This window comes from Dermacentor variabilis, chromosome 8, assembly GCF_050947875.1.
Source record: "Dermacentor variabilis isolate Ectoservices chromosome 8, ASM5094787v1, whole genome shotgun sequence".
NCBI lineage: Eukaryota > Metazoa > Arthropoda > Arachnida > Ixodida > Ixodidae > Dermacentor > Dermacentor variabilis.
Window position 1 is genome coordinate 84,427,272 of NC_134575.1, and position 17,226 is coordinate 84,444,497.

The 17,226-nt window shown below is 49.8% G+C and overlaps 1 protein-coding gene across 2 annotated transcripts in view; it reads left to right on the forward strand.

Moving 5' to 3' along the window:
• The window catches only part of LOC142591148 (uncharacterized), a 106,290-nt gene that overhangs the window by 55,520 nt on the left and 33,544 nt on the right, over positions 1–17,226 (forward strand). Inside the window, exon 6 of one of the 2 annotated variants that reach the window (XM_075703522.1) lies at positions 4,477–4,503. The exons of the other annotated variant lie outside the window; for it this stretch is intronic. Coding sequence (XP_075559637.1) covers positions 4,477–4,503 — 27 coding nt within the window. The remainder of the gene's footprint in view (positions 1–4,476; positions 4,504–17,226) is intronic. 2 annotated transcript variants of the gene reach the window in all.

Genomic DNA, 17,226 nt, shown 5'->3' on the forward strand with positions numbered 1-17,226 from the left:
GAGAGAGAGAGAAAGGCAAAGGAAAGACAGGGAGGTTAACCAGAGATTATCTCCGGTTGGCTACCCTGTACTGGGGGAGGGGCAAGGGGATGCGATAGGTGAGAGAGAGAAGGATTAAAATAAAATAAAAAAAAAACTACACACACACGCACGTACACACAAACTGTTTTTGTGGGCACTGTCACGCAGCCCGCAAAGGTGTTCCTAGTGTTGTGCAGTGTCACCGTACAATCCTGCGTCACAATCTGTCAGAAAGTCCAGTGTCTTTTAAATACCGCAGCAGCGCCTTTATAGCCGACCGCGCTGATGTTCGCGTAGGCCAGTATCCAAGGATCTTGTTTTCTGTCAGTGGGCGCTTGTCCAGTTTGTCTAGGGTGGTTGAGAGGACTGAGTGTGTTCCAATTGATTTCCGGTCTCGAGAACAAAAGTTACGGCGCTAAGCAGATGAGCACGAAGAGAGACACAAACGACTTCGTCCTCGTCCGCTTAGCGCCGCAACCTTTGTTTTTTAGTCGTGAATCAACTAGCTCAGCAACAAGTTTTGTTAAATTGATTTCGGGTTCATTGATACAGCCAAGCCAAATTATTATGCGTTTACTAAGGGCCGATACCGAAAAATCTTCAATCGAAAGCTAAGGTTTCATAGAATTGATGAATTCATGAAACGAGAGAGGGGAAATGTTAGGCGCGACAAACGCAGATCCGATTACTATTTTTCGTAACCACGCTAAGTTTATTTCTAGTCAAAAGACATCCAGTAAATTTTATTATTTTTACTCCGAACGCATTATATTGAACTATCAATCACAATAAGTACGTTGCCACCTTTCTGTTTATGTCCAGTCGCGGTCAATGTGGAAGATGTAATTTTGTGGATAAAAGATTGAGGAAGAAATTTCACTCTACCGCTAAGTATTCAAAATCAAAATATTACTGGAAGAAAACGAAGGAACTATTCAAAATCAAAATATAACTGGAAGAAAACAAAAGAGCCCAGGTGAAAAATTAAGGTGTTTGGTGTGAAGACTAAGGATTTTGAGAGAAAGTCTCTAAAGAGCACACCGCTTTGAAATACGAGCGTTAGCGCGAAAGGGAATCAGTCGCTTCATCGTTGGACCAATTTCTAGCGACCGTGTGGGGACGCCCTGCGATTGAGCTGCATTTCTAGTGCCCAAACATTTCATCATGACCACCCAGGGTTCGGTATTCTCGAAGAACCATTATCGGGAATGCCGTCCCTAAACCGAGATTGCGCGTCACAAGGCACGGGATGCATCAAAGTCCACCAGCGACGGGACTGCCGCCGAGGTGCGCGAAATCTTCTGAAGGCGATCGTAACCCTGAAAGGCTTCCTCCAGGATGCCAGCTCACAGGGCTACATAGCGACGGGTTTTCGTGCACAGGAATATAATCTTGCCGAGGCGCTGAGATAAAATTGAAAATCAAGTGCTCTAAAATGATTCAAGGACCACTAATCGAGACTAATTTATTTAGAATACAAAATAATTGCACATAATTAAGGCACCCACCTCCCATGAAGACATCCTACGTATCATCTTACACCCACAGCATTTCGTTATACGGCGCGCGACAGAGGTACCGGCTGCACTTTGTTGAAATTCGTACATTTATTACCGCCATAGTTGTTAAATGGCTATAGAGTTGGGCTGCTAAGAGTGAGGTCGAGGGATCGAACAATGGCCACGGCGACCGCATTTCAGCGTGGGCGAAATGCGAAAACAGCCGTGTACTTAGATTTAGGTGTACGTTAAAGAAGCTCAGGTGGTACACATTTTTGGAGTCCTTCACTACGGCGTGCCTCACAATCGGAGCTTGATTTTGGCGCGCAAAACCACGCATTTTAATTTTTAAAATAATTTTATTGAATGAAAATCACGCAATTTCACATGCCAGCAAACTTCTCTCTAAAGCTTGTCCTTGAGTCATTTCGCTGACTCAGAAATACGTAATAAGCAGCGAGGCACAAACTTATTTTGTGTATTTTTTCTTATTTTCTTATACATCAAGTACCCCAGAGCAGGGGTGTTACATGATGGGTGGGCATTCGTACAGGGTTTGTTCTATGTGTGCTTCGAACAGAACGGGACTGGAGTGGTGCATGAAGTGGGGCGTAGGTCCTTGAATGTTGGCCCTCAATTATTTTCCTCCCTAAGAAATATATAATGCACAGTGAGCGAAGTTGTCCCTCATGCTTCGTACACCAAGTAACGAGGGCGTCAGCAAACCGTCGAAATAGAATACAATAGATCTATATATCGTGCTTTGTCATTTCTGTAAGCATTATACCTGGCCAAATAGTTACAAAGCCTGTAGTGTTTATAATGGCTCTGTGTCACTGCCTCCAGATCCACTCTGAGTCACTCCTTCAAATGCATGTGTGATCTCACTAGACAATCGCCTACACCAATTTTCATAAAAACATTGCATTTAAAAATTTAAAGAAAGATGTATCTGCTAGAGACGGCGAAATGATAAGTATCATTAAAATAACATTTTTGATATAAAATGGCTGAATATAGTGAAGCATAAAAAACATTAAAGCAGAAAGTTTACAGATAAGCATCTGTGCGAAAAATAACAAGAAAACACATGCAAGTAATTTTGCTGCGCTGGTTTTGCTGGCTCGCGAAACTCGCACAAACTGCCAGTAGTAGAGAATTCAACTTCCATGTTATGTCACGGGATACCCGAACGGTCTAGGAAAGGAGCAAAAAGCAGCTGCAGCGGTGAATCCACCGCTTTGTCTTGCCTCGGTAGCGCCGTCTGCGGGGGCCGTTTTACTCACTGACGGCAGCAAAAGGTGGTGATGGCGTATGCGACGTCACTGCTCCCCCGGTTGGGTGGCGGAAGATTTGAATTCCGAAAAAGGTATTCTGACCCTTCAGATGCAATTTTTTCTTAAACTAAATCATTTCTTGACACGAAACAAGCGTTGCGAGGTTACTAGAATGGTATTTAAGCAGTTAACGTCCACATATTATTTCCTTTTACTGTCTCCTTAAGGGCTACCTTGCAAACTATCGTGTCAGCGTGTAAAAAAAGCAAAAAAAAAAAAAACCAGAAGATAGTACAATACTGGGCCAACCCGTGGTGGAAGTGAAACACGCGTTAAGCACTCTCCATACGTCGGCCGAATCCGAAGATAGTGAAATGCCGGGCCAACCCTCGGCGGAGGTGCAGTTCGCTAGTAAGGTGCCAATCTACACAGCTTCGCTTGTCATCCTTCTTAACAGAATGGAACGGCACTGAGTTTTTACAGTGAAGCTGTTAAGGGCTAGTTCCACCCGGATCGTGTCCGTGTGTAGATACAAAACTCGCCGTACGTGTGCCAATCCCAAAGATCTAAATGCAAGTGGTGGCGCTGGGTAACACTTCCCAGAGTTAGTTTAAACAGTAAAACATAAATACCAAAGAAAGTACATGGGGAAATGGTGCCGCGATAGCTCACTTGGTACAGCATCGCACGCGTAATGCGAAGACGCGAGATCGTTCCCCACCTGCGGCAAGTTGTTTTTCGTCCACTTTCATTTCCGATACATTATTATTTCTTTAATGCAATTAGTAAGTACAAGTAATTTGCCCTATGTTGACCTTGGTGTCATTGCTGGCTTCTTATGGTATATATATATATATATATATATATATACACACACATTAGTTTGTTTTAGGCCACCTATACAGCAAAATTACATCTAGCTTTTGACATTGACGGCATCATCAACGATCAACATCATTATAGTGATCGCATACAGAGTGACCAGGGTCGCACATATATTTAGGCTGAACAGCTGGCGCAATTTTCGGGATCGTCCCGAAAGAGGTAAACAAGTTAGAAACTAGCATATCCAATGCAGTAAGTGGTGGCAACTTGCCAGGGAACAATATGACTCAATAAAAACACTTTCTGAACAGCAGATGCTGCTGTAAATAAATAATTAGGTTCTACTATGTGTACTGCAATCTAGAGTATTTTGCATATCTATTTTATCACGTGCACTAACATATGTACCTCGCTTTTTTGGTACAAAGACACTAATCGCCACCTTCCATTTCCAGTGCTGAGTCTTAACGTCTCAGTCAGCTTTGAAAACATCAGTGATAAAACGAGGGCGTTACCCTTTGCTTTAAATTAGCAGATTTATTTCCACTTATTCTAGGCGCACATAAGTTTTTGTCTTTAAAGAAAATTTAATTATATTAAAATTGACGAAATGGACGCGTATAGTTGCTACGATTATTAGGCCTTACATCATTCTTCCTGCATTTAGACTATCATAAAATGTTTTCTATATCTATGCTATAAAATGAAGCGATCAATGAAAGGCAACAAAAATTCATACATTTTTGCTGTTCTATTAGCGAATATTATTAAACAGCTGTCTGTTCCGCACCATAGAATTTGTAACCAAGCATGAGTAAGACTTCCTGATGCATTTACTTTTGATGCTTTTTCAGCATGTTACATGGCGCCCTGGCTAATGTGTACGTAAACCTTTCTGTCATATACTAGTTTTGCATGTCTTTGGTGTGTATTCGAAATAAAAGGTGGGCACTTCGCACTAGTGGTGCAAGGCTTCGTCACAGCGGAGCTGGTTTCGGCTTTTGCTAAGTTATGCTAGGTTTTACTAAGTCTTGCGAGCTTATACATGCATTAACTATGCTCAGACTAAGTGTCGCCATGATTTGCTAAGTTTCGCCAAGTTGTTGCGAGGCAGTGCACTGTCAGGCCGGTAAGCCACACAAGCACCAGCCAAGTCACACACATACAAGCCACAGAACGTGCATCACAATTTATTATGTACAGTGCTTCAGTACCAGTCGTGATCGTCGTAGATTCGGGCCGCGTTATCGACGTCCGATCGTCGTCGTCGTCATGGTTGTCGGTGGCGTCGGGGTAGGCTTCGCGAGGCACTTACAAGGCAGAGCTCTTGTTTTCATGTCGAACCTGAGCCGGTCGCAGACGCGGCAGTCTCCGAGAGAGAGAGAAGAAACTTTATTACAAAGTGAAAGGATTTATTTGGTTGGGGCCCTCAGTTCAGGTCCCCAATGGCTGTCGCTACCGCTCGTGCTCGTCGTATCAGGGCCAGCCAGACCTGAGGCTCGGAGTGACGGGGGATCGCCTCCCACTGCGCATATGTTGATTGGGGGGATTGTAGAAGACGGGTATCCTTAGGTAGTTTTTGGCACTCAATCGTGACGTGGAACGTCGTCGGTGGTGCACCGTAGCCTGGGCAGGTGGTGGGATATAAGGTTGAGGAGAGCTTGTTGAGAAGGAGGAGGTTCGGATATGAGTTGGTTTGAAGCCGTCTCAGGGATACGGCTTCATTCCGCGAGAAGGATTTGGGAGGAGGGTGATATTTCAAGCGCCCTAGTCAGTAAAGGTTGTGGGGTCTCTGGGGTTCTCCGTGCTCTTGGGACAAAGGAACGACAACACAGTAGTGCAAACAATCACAAGGGCATTTATTGCACCTTTCATAGATCAATGCCTGCTAGCCGAGTTGCTATCCACAATACATGCCGATGGGTGCGCGACAAATCTAGAAGTCTGACTCACCGCGACCGGAAGCGGGCGAATATGTTCGCCCCATGCTGGATCCCAACGCCTGGTCGTTCGCGCGTACTGTCACGCGAATCGTGGCGCGTTCGAAGGCGGCCATGCGAGGCGGTCTCGCAGAAGCATGGGTCGGCGCGCGGGACGTCCTAGCTGTTAGCCGACCCGCCGGGGAAGAGGGTCGCTCCACGCGCGGCACGGCACGCCCGTGCTGCTTGCTGTCTCGACCCCCCAAGAGAGACAGAGCGCCTTGTCTCCCGGCGCCCGAGTAACCCCGCAGCTGCGCGACGCTCGCGCCATCTCTCGCACCGCGCTTGTACCACTCCAACCGCCGCGGGCGCCAGGCCACGCGGCGGGCGAAGCCGCCCTGCAGGAGACGAGCCATGCGGGAAAACTAGATCTCAGGGGAGGCGTGAGAGTCACGCATCCCCACATCCCCCCAACCTTAAATCACTACATATTCCGGCGAGACATGTGACACGGTCTAACATCAAACTGTGCTTCGCAAACAAGGTAGAACATTAAACAGTGGTCGCGCCGAAGAAATGTCCGCACGCTGTCCATAACATGCGAGCCGACATTGTCCTCGTGCACCGCTGGCGTCCGCCGGTCACAGCGGCAGCTTTGCAGACTCGGCGGCACGATTCCAGGCCAGGACTCCGGAAACGACGACGCAGTAGTCGGAACGAGCAAGCGTCGCTCGTGCCCTGCTGGGAAGAGCCGCCGTAGCTGTCGGTGACCGCCGGCTCTTTTGTCCGCCGCCGAGGGTTGTGAGCTGGATGCAGGAGGCCGCCGAAGTCGCTGCGCCGAACTGGCCACAGCATCACCATCGCCCGGGGTGGCTCGGTCGTAGTCCGGGGCAGCAGCGCAGACGATGGTGACTCCAATCACGCTGCGTAAACTCAACACACTCGGCAAACACTAAAGTAGTGCAAGGGAGAGGAATTATGCATGCGCATCGCCCACGTGGTACGATGTTCAACTCGGCTAGCAAAAGATCGGGCAGCTACTCAGATGCTAAGTTCACGTGAACGAAGCTCGCTTTCTTGAGTCGAACGAGTAATTTCAATTCGTGCGAGGCTAAATAGAATGAGGGAAGCGAATTGCAACACCTCAACGCCACGGTCCACCAGGTTGTGTCCCTCCACGTGCGACAGGCAGCTTCGTAAAGCCTTAGGCCTAAATCGTCGCTGCCCTGACAACAACCGGCATCCAAAAACAACACCCAAAATGGGCGCAAAACAGGCAGCCGCGAGGAGACGTTAGCTCTGTGAGGTGGTCCTACTCCGCTCGGTGCACGCAGCATCCGAGTTGACGGCGCCCACCGTCCTAGCCGGTGTCGGAGCGCCCGGTGCCAGGCCGCAATACCAGTCAGCCCGTAGTGGCACCCGTAGCCCGCGGCCACCCGGCTCCCAGAGCCGCGACTTCATCAGAGTCAAAGAGATAGGAGAAGCTAGTTACATGAGAAATTCGGACCACCCACGAGGCTTCCGTACTCACTCGCTTCAGGCTTGCCACTGCTCCGCGGCCGCTGAGCCTCGCTCTCCCAGGATGCAGACCACGTGGCTCTCGTACCGACGAATGCCATTAAAAAAAACACTTGCGAAAAGGCTTAGCATGTTGACATGTTCAAACACACTACCGCCACCATCACTTCGCTCAAGAAAGCACGCCGCCGACGCTAGCGATCAAAATTCACGCTAGGCCTACGCTTCGGTTCAAACAAAGGTCTTGAACGAAGCCAAACTGTTAAAACTATCGTCCAATGCCCGAAGAATCCCACGTTGGGCAGCCAGATGTGGGGTCTCTGGGGTTCTCCTCCGTGCTCTTGGGACAAAGGAACGACAACACAGTAGCGCAAACAATCACAAGGGCATTTATTGAACCTTTCATAGATCAATGCCTGCTAGCCGAGTTGCTATCCACAAAACATGCCGATGGGCGCGCGACAAATCTAGAAGTCTGACTCACCGCGACCGGAAGCGAGCGAATATGTTCGCCCCATGCTGGATCCCAACGCCTGGTCGTTCGCGCGTACTGTCACGCGAATCGTGGCGCGTTCGAAGGCGGCCACAAAGGCGGTCTCGCAGAAGCATGGGTCGGCGCGCGGGACGTCCTCGCGGTTAGCCGACCCGCCGGGGAAGAGGGTCGCTCCACGCGCGGCACGGCACGCCCGTGCTGCTTGCTGTCTCGACCCCCCAAGAGAGACAGAGCGCCTTGTCTCCCGGCGCCCGAGTAACCCCGCAGCGGCGCGACGCTCGCGCCATCTCTCGCACCGCGCTTGTACCACTCCAACCGCCGCGGGCGCCAGGCCACGCGGCCGGCGAAGCCGCCCTGCAGGAGACGAGCCATGCGGGAAAACTAGATCTCAGGGGAGGCGTGAGAGTCGCGCATCCCCACAAGGTCTAGAGTATCCCAGTATGTGTTGGGCAAATTCTGGGAGGCTTGATATTGGTTGCTCGCCTCACTGCCAGGTGCCCGGCAGGTTAGCTCCCGGGCAACCGCATGAGCGTGGTCATTGCCCTACAGTGAGGCATGAGCAGGTGTCCCAATCAGCCTGATGCGTAGTATTGAGGGATCTAGAATGGCGGGGAGCTTACGTGTGCTGGTGAGAGCGCGATTGGCTTCCTGAGGTAGGCTCGACATGCGTCTTGTGAGTCTGTAATGATGATGTGGTCGTGTTTTGATGATCTTTTCATGTGACCAACGATGTGGTTGAAGGCGAGTGCTATGGCCAACGTCTCCCCTGTGAGCGTAGCCTCGGTTTGGACGCTACACGAGGTGACGATATTACCCTGATCATCTGCCACCGCCGACACTTGTCTTTCTTTGTTTCTGATCGCAAGAGCATAGTGGGCAGCGTCGGTATAATAAACGGTGCCCTCCGGCTGGGCGTTGAGGAGTTTCCGAAGGTATCTAACACGTGCATCCCGGCGACCATTATGATGACCTGGATGCATATTGCGCGGTATGCGCGCTATGGTGAGTAAGGTTCGGATGTTTGATGCCAATGGGACATGCTCTCGCGTAGAGGGTGAATGCTGTGGGCAGCCCAGCCGTGAGAGCAAATGCCTGCCTGTAGGGGTCAGTCTCAATCGTTCGAGTTGTGCCATTCTGTGTGCTTCGATGTGTTCCTTGATGGTATTGTGTACCCCGAGAGCAAGTAGTCGTTCCGTGGAAGCATATACAGGAATTCCGAGTGCTTGTTTAACGGCTCTCCAATAATTGTGTTTATACGGTTGGTCTGAGAGAGCGCCAGATTGTCGTATGGGAGTTGATAGGTTAGCCGCCTGATAATGCATGCCTTGACCAACCGCAGCATATCGGCTTCCTTGAGTCCTGAGTGGCGGTTACTAACACGCCTCATCATACCGATGATTTGCTCGCACTGTCGACCAAGGAGATCTACCGCGAAGTGAGCTTTGGCATTGGATTTTAGGTGATAACCAAGGATGCGGACCCTTTATGCAGTGGGAATTGGTATACCTTGTATTTTCAGTTCAATCACGGGAATCGGCGTTTCGTAGCTGCTTCGGGGTCGGATTATTAATAGTTCTGATTTATTTGGCGGACATTCGTGGTCTCCAGTCGCGAGGTACGCCTGCACTATATCCACCGCCGTCTGTAGGTGGTGCTGAATGTCTCCATCCGAGCCGTTGCACGCCCAGAGAGTGAAATCATCAGCATATATCGCGTGGTATAGCCCCTCAACCTTCTCCAGTAACTGGAGTAGCCTCGCCATAGCTATGTTGAATAGCGTCGGCGAGAGCACCGACCCCTGAGATGTCCCCGCTCCCGTAACTTTAATGTCTCTTAACCGATATGGGCCGATTCCCACTGTGGCTACACGGTCCTTGAGAAAGGCTCGCACGTAATTGTACATACGGGAGCCACAGTGGGAGTGGGCCAGGTTCTCAAGGATGAGACCATGGGAAACGTTATCGAAAGCTCCTTTGACATCAAGCGCCAAAAGATCTCTCGTCTGAGCCCTGATGGGGGGGGGTCAACGAGATCCTCTTTTATCTGAAGAACATCGTGAGCGGACAAATGGAGGCGAAATCCAAACTGTGTGCGGGAGAAGAAATTTTGCATCTCCAAGAAAGGTTGAAGCCGTTTTAGGATTACATACTTAGGCAGCTTCCCGATGCACGATGTGAGGGAAATCGGCCGTAAATTTTGGATCGACAGGGGTTTTCCGGGCTTGAGCATGAAAGTGATCTCGGCACGTCGCCATTCTGCAGGAAGAGTGCCGGCGTGCCAGTGCTGATTGTACATAGCACAGAGCGTTTCCAGGTCCTCATCCGGGAGATTTCGCAGTAGAGTATAACGTATCCCGTCCTCTCCGGGTGACGTGTTCCTATGAATGTCTGCGAGTGCGGCTTTGATTTCTTGGACAGTTAGGTCAATGCCTAGCGGGTCACTTTCTTCTCTATACGGATGGTCCGGATAGCTTGGCTTAGAGCCACGGGAGAGATACCTTTGTTCAAGGTCCTTCAGGAGCTGGTATCCGTCTCCTCCGTACTGGTGGAGGAAAATTTGAACCTGCAGTCTCGGAGACGCATCTCGGTGACGCGCAGGCCCGGAATCGATTCCCGGCGACTCCGAGCATTCAGTCGGCAGCGTTCGTAGTCGCTGGCCTGAAACTCGGTATGCTCGGCTCAACGACGGCGTTTGTCGGCGGCGGCTTCGGCGCGAAGGGCATGATCGGTTCTCCTTCGTCGATCGTAGTCCCACTGAGCCACGCGCCGGGCATTCTTGCAGGTCACAGACACGACAACTGTGCGGAAACTTTATGCTCAAAAATTCGCGCTGGAATTGGCCGTTCGTATCCACCGTGTATTGGCGGGCTTGACGCTGGAAGTTGAAAGGTGTGCCGCCGCGTCGGCCCGAACGTTTACTCGCCTGTGACATCGCGACAACTCCCTACGCGCATGGGGTGCGAGGAAGTTAAGTGGCTTGGTGCTGTCCCAGGTGGTTGCTAGGCAACGCGAGGCGGAAAAGAGCTGGGCTGAGTTTTCTGGTAACGCTCCACGGCAGAACAAAAGCTTAAACGGCTTCGCTCTTAATACGTCAATGTCAGGTCAACTTAAAAGGTTGCAGCAACCTATAGTGGGAAATAACTTAAGTCTGCAATGAAGCTCCGCCCACGTTCTGATAACCGCCAGCCCTTGTTCCTCCGCGAGGTTGCAAATAGTTCGCAGTTCAAACTTTTCCTGTTACCTAAATAAGGCAGCAACCACAAAAAAATTAAATTATCAGCGCGTTAATGTTTTAGAATTTCACTCGTCTATAATAGCGGAACGGTGTAAGCCTAATAGTTGCACCACAGCAACTATTTATTATGAAATTTCACTTCAGTTGGCAGTGACGTTTCATGAGTAAAAGGGCTCAGCAGTTAAATGAACGGTGTCGCGGACTTTGGAAGAGTGAAATGATCAGACTCGATACACTTTGTCCCTTTATATTGAACACCTAATCGCTTCCGCAGATGAACAGTCTCCAAGAACAGCAGATGCTGCGAAGGTATCAAGTACGATGCCATTTTGAAAAGGTTGCATGACGACAATGTCGTTTGCTTCTGTGATTGGCTGGCGGAGCAACAAAACCCTGTGCGGTCCCTGTGTGTTGGTTGCCAGCTACCGTTTGTTTAAGTTTTATCCTACTATAGATGCCTTATTTCCTTCTGCTTTTAATGGTGTGTTTCCGAAATCTTAATCCGAACTAAATGCACCTTCGGGGCCGTTTCGTAACGTCACGTCTCGTCATAGGCCTGATCTGTCGCGCGCAATAGATATTGTATCCACGGATCACGAGACCTAAGACTGGAAACTGTTTTATTGATTGTTTAACAACTTTGAGTACCCATTAAAAGTGCGTTTAGACCTTAGTACTTAAAGCTCATGGCCCGTATACAGTAATTAATTGCGCAACAACTATCAACAATGCCTGTAAGTGTAAGCTAACAGCCGGACGCTCATTGAAAGCTAATCGATTTGTTGAGATGCTACTGCACATTTAGGCGTATATTTATTGCAGGAAATATACTAGGCGGAGAAGCTAAGCGCTAACTAGTACGCACTGAGCGGCAGTAGTGTCATACCCAGGAATTCTGGACATGCATTTAGTCTCTTTTTTTGCCACCACGTGGCGTATCAACCTTAATGATTTGAAATTCGCGCCGTGACGTACGCCATGACGCAAAACTAAAGAAAACATAATAAAAAGAAGCACACCCTGAGACGGTTGCTTCACCTCGGCACTTGGCAACGAGCGCGCTTACGCATCAGTCTTATCTTGAAGGCGACCTGCTACTTGCTCGACTTTCAATGAATCGACGATTTTGCTAGACACCTTGCCAGACAGCTCAGCGGCATTTCGGGTGAGGCCGAGATAACAGCTCCCGCAAAGCTACCGTTGGGTTCCCTTCGTTTTTTCTCGTTATTTGTGTACGACAGCGGCCGCAGGCTTCCGTATAGTCAGCGTTATGTTTCGCGTGTTTTCTAAGAACCGGTGTGGTTCAATAAGAGGAAGCTTTAGCTAGGGCCCTTCTTCGATGCCGGCCGCTCAAATTCACGTAAAACGCATAAATGATTCTAGGAGAAAATCACTCAACAGTTCAACCGATCTGAATGTGAATTGTTGCACTCAAGAGAGAACGTTAGATCACAGGGATCGCTGCAATATTAATTTTGATTTAGGCCATGGCATTATTGACAAGAATTATCGGAAATCGGCAAATCTGAAGAAAGAAGTACGAAGTTTACAAATCCGTTGGTTCGGATAAAAACTGATATCGCCTCCCTATAAATTACATCTCTTGGAGAATCTCAATCGCGCAAATTAGATGTATGAATTTATAACTTATGTGAAGTTGTTACAATGCCTGTAAAGATTCTGACAATGCCATATTCACGAGTTAGTGGTGTATTTCAGGGTGCCATACGATATATCAATTTCGTCCGCATTAAATGAAATATTAGGTGCAGCTTACATAACTCCGATATCGTTTTAGTTGCTGAGGTACAGTGTCGTATACTTCGAGTATTGCTTCTTGAAATTTCGCATTTTTTAGAATTTAGAAAAGTAGAAGCTAAATAAAAATTCGCTTTCTGAAATCTTATTTTAACTGTCTCTTTTAAGTTTTACATAACTCATGAATTGCGGCGCAGTGGTTGTAAGAAGAAAGGATTGCTGATTTACCATGTAGGAGCTAAAGCTTCCTGTTAAGTTAGGTTTAGAATAATATGTTTGCTGATAGAAGAAGCAAGACGGGTAGCGCATATACATTATGGCGGCCGCAGTTCGATGGGGGCGAAATGCGAAGGCACACGTGTACTTAGATTTAGGGTACGTCAAAGATGGCCAGGTGGTTGAAATTTTCCAGATTCCACCACTAAGCCGTGCTTCAGAATCAGATCGTGGTCCTGTCACGTAAAACCTCATAATTCTTTTTTTTAATTCAAAGGATGTACAGTAATTTACAGTATTGACAAAGTCAAGCCTACAGCAGGCTAGTCGTTGAAGCGTTCACTTCTTCAGACCTAAGCTTGGGCTCATCTTCCTCAGCTTTGTTCAGAGCTGCGCAACATATTTCCACTTGGCGTGGGAGCGCCGTCCCGCTGCTTTGTAGGCAGTGTTACGTTTCGCCTACGACGCGCGGTTTAGCCGGCGCGACTGCAACAAAGCGGCAGACATTTTGGCCCGTTCGGCGTCGCCGCTACGCCTCCCCGCCAAGCGCGTCCAGGCATGTTCCGATGCCACGTGTCTTCATGTGCGTGTGTGAGTGTATGTGCATATGGTGCCCGACCGGCGGCGACACGACAGTAGGAGTCACCTTCTCCTCCCCATTGTGCCCGACCGGCGGCGCTACGACAGTGTGAGTCACCTTCTCCTTCCCAACGTGCCCGAGCGGCGCCGGCCCTGCGGATGCGTCACCTACTCGTCCCCACGTGCCCGAGCGGCGCCGTCACGTGCTCGTCTATTGAGGGGTTCCTTCTTGCCCTCGACTCCGAGAGTATAAGAGCAGCTGCTCCCGGACGCCGAGGGAGGGCTCCGATTTCTTCTGTTGAGTAAAGTGCACTCCCGTCTCTCTACTTCGGTCAACCTGACCGCCAACTCTTTGCGATGTTAGAATAAACAAGTTGTTTTGTTGTTACCAGTCGACTCATGCTTTGCCGGGACCTTCGGATGCTTCCAGTTGTACCCCAGGCCGCCAGGCCAACGCTACCCTTGGGGCTTGCGACCCAGGTGCAACAACGGGCGTCAACGCCGAGTTCCCAACAACTCGCGCCAGCGGTGCGATTACAACAACCGGTGCCATCGGTGGGATCCAAACAACTGTCTGCCAGCGGTGAGATCGCGACAACGGAGGCCAGCAGCGAAGATATGCAGTTGACTGTATGCTGAGCAGCTCAACGACCATCCGGGAGCAGTGCAACGAGCCCTGTGTGATGACTGGTTGCCTGCAGCGGAACGACTGCGCTGAACTCTTGGCTGCGAGGTTTGGTGAGTGCGGGACTTTCTTCTTCTGAGCTTTGCCAGGCTTTTGTTAGTGTCAGAAACGGAGCTGGTAATTGTGGTTGTCGTTGCTGCCGGGTTAGTTTGCGGCAAGACAATATTAGGCAGTAGAGAAAGCAGCATTCAGAGCAGCCATGGATTTGAAGTCGTTGCGCAAACCGAAATTGCTGGAGCTTGCAAGAGAGTTGGGTCTGGATGTCTCGGACAAACTCAGAAAACCAGAACTGCTAAAGGCTATTCTTGAGTTAGAAGCTGAGGATGACGAGCTGTCGGAATGCCTTGAGACCATTGAGGAAAGGGAGACGGCAAAAAGACAGGAGCGCGAAATTAAAGAACAGAAAGAGCGAGGGCAACAAGAGAAAAAAGAAGAGCGTGACCGTCAACACGCTTTGGAAATGAAGCGTCTCGAGATAGAGATGGAACGCGCTCGTAATGGAAGTCAGGCACACGGTGCAGGAGAACGCGTATTGTTCAAAATGACTGACCTGATGCGGCCGTTTAAGCTTGGAGAGGACATTGGTTTGTTCCTGGTTAACTTTGAGCGAACGTGCGAGAAGCAGGGGTTCTCTCGGGAAACGTGGCCACAGCGCTTGCTCACTTTGTTACCCGGCGAGGCGGCCGACGTAGTCGCTCGCTTGGATAGAGAGGAGGCAGAGGATTTCGACAAAGTGAAATCGAGTCTGCTAAAGAAGTACAGGCTGTCAGCAGAGGCTTTCCGTCGGAAGTTTCGGGAAAATGAGAAAGGCAGAAGTGAGTCATATACGGAGTTTGCGTACTGCTTCTGTCAAACATGCAGGAGTGGCTCAAAGAAGAGAAAGCGTTCGGTGACCACGATAAAGTTCTGCAGTGCTTCGGGCTGGAACAGTTTTATAGTCGGTTACCTGAGAACGTGCGGTACTGGGTCTTGGATAGGCCAGACGTTTGTACGGTGGCTAAAGCCGCTGAGCTAGCCGAGGAGTTTGTGACGCGTCGGGCTCGCGGAGCTAAGGACGGTCAAAAGGGTGAATTTGGCTCGAAGTTTGAGAGGCCGAAGTTCACACCCATGAGAGCAAAGGGGAACACACGTAGTGCGGATGCGAGTGAACGCAGTGCGACCGAACCTAAGGAGACGGCGGCAGCCGAAGCCGAACGCAGAAAGCGGTTCGAGACGAGGCAAGCGCGCGTTTGTTATACGTGCCAGAAGCCGGGTCACTTTTCGGCGCAGTGTCCGGAAACAACACCAAAAGTTGTGTTTTTGTGAATATGCAGCACTGACGAGAACATGAAGCTTCTCGAGCCTTACATGCGAGACCTCCTCGTGAACGGGAAAGAGTGCCGAGTGCTTCGCGATTCCGCAGCTACAATGGATGTAGTTCACCCGTCTTACGTAGAACCCCATATGTTCACGGGCGAGTGCACATGGATCAAGCAAGCCGTGGAAGCTCATAGCGTGTGTCTGCCGGTAGCAAAAGTGCTTATTGAAGGACCTTTCGGAGCGCTTGAGACGGAGGCGGCAGTGTCATCTATGCTGCCCCCACAGTACCCGTACCTATTTTCGAACAGGTCCGATCACCTCCTGCGCGAGAAGGGGCTTTTGTTTGGTGAGGCTAGCGTTCAGGCATTAACCAGATCGAAGGTTCGGGAGCTCGCTGCAAAGGCGGTAGTTGCGGGGCCGACGTTATCAAACAATGAAAAAGGGTCAGAGGCGCAGCAAGCCGATATTCAGAGCACGCCTGAACTGAATAAAATTGAGTATGTAACGTTAAAGGCACCAGATACTGGAGAGGAAAATCCCGATGCGGGAAAGTTAGAAGAGCTATCTGCAGATTTGCTCATCGCGCCTACGTCAGATGGACTTGATAGGTTGCTAAAAGTCAGCCGGTCGGCTTTGATAGCCGAGCAAAAGAAGGATGGTAGCCTAGAAAACATACGCTGCAATGTCAAGGAAGGTATCGCCAGGAAAAATGCGCGTTTTGTGGAAAGAGGTGGAGTCCTGTACCGGAAGTATCTAGACCGCAGGGGAGTGGAGTTCGATCAGCTGATCGTTCCTCAATGCTATCGTCAGGATCTGTTGCGCTTGTCGCACGGGGGTTCGTGGTCCGGACACCTAGGAGTTAAGAAAACTAAGGACCGTCTCTTGCAAGAGTACTATTGGCCAGGGTGTTTTCGGGACGCAGACCATTTCGTGAGGACATGTGACACCTGTCAGCGGGTGGGCAAACCAGGGGACAAATCGAGGGCGCCGTTGAGATTGGTACCTATCATTACGGAGCCTTTTAGACGGCTCGTTATTGATACAGTGGGACCTCTGCCGGTAACAGCCACGGGGTACAGACACATTTTGACTGTGATCTGCCCAGCGACAAAGTTCCCTGAAGCAGTGCCGCTTAAAGAACTCAGCTCAGTTGAGATAGTCAATGCACTACTGTCCATATTTGCGCGAGTTGGTTTTCCTGCGGAAATCCAATCAGATCAGGGCACAGTCTTTACTAGCGCTTTGACGACAACTTTTCTCGAAAGGTGTGGGGTAAAGCTGCTACACAGCTCAGTGTACCACCCACAGTCGAATTCCGTTGAGAAGCTCCACTCCGTCATGAAGCGCGTGTTGAGAGCATTGTGTTTTGAACATCAAACTGAGTGGGAGCTGTGTCTGCCTGGGGTGATGTTTGCATTACGGACTGCGCCGCATGCGGCTACGGGGTTTTCGCCAGCTGAACTGGTGTACGGTCGCTCGCTTCGATCTCCGCTTCGCATGCTTCGAGAATCGTGGGAAGGCAGGGGCGACGACCCAGTCGTGGTGGAGTACGTGCTTAAGCTCCTCGAACGCTTAAGAAGGGCACAGGAGTTGTCAGGTGAAGCAATGACAAAGGCCCAGCAGAGAGCCAAGGTTTATTATGATCGGACCGCCAGGGCCCGTCGTTTTGAGGTGGGCGATGAGGTCATGATATTGCGCACATCGCTAAACAACAAACTAGACGTGCAGTGGGAGGACCCAGCACGAATTGTTCAGAAACTGTCGGACGCTAACTACGTGGTGAGTCTGCCAGGAAAGTGGAAAGCACAGCAAGTTTACCACTGTAATCTGCTCAAACCTTATAGACAAAGGGAAGCAGTGGTGTGCATGATGGTAAACGTTCCTGAAGAGCTCCCGGTCGAGC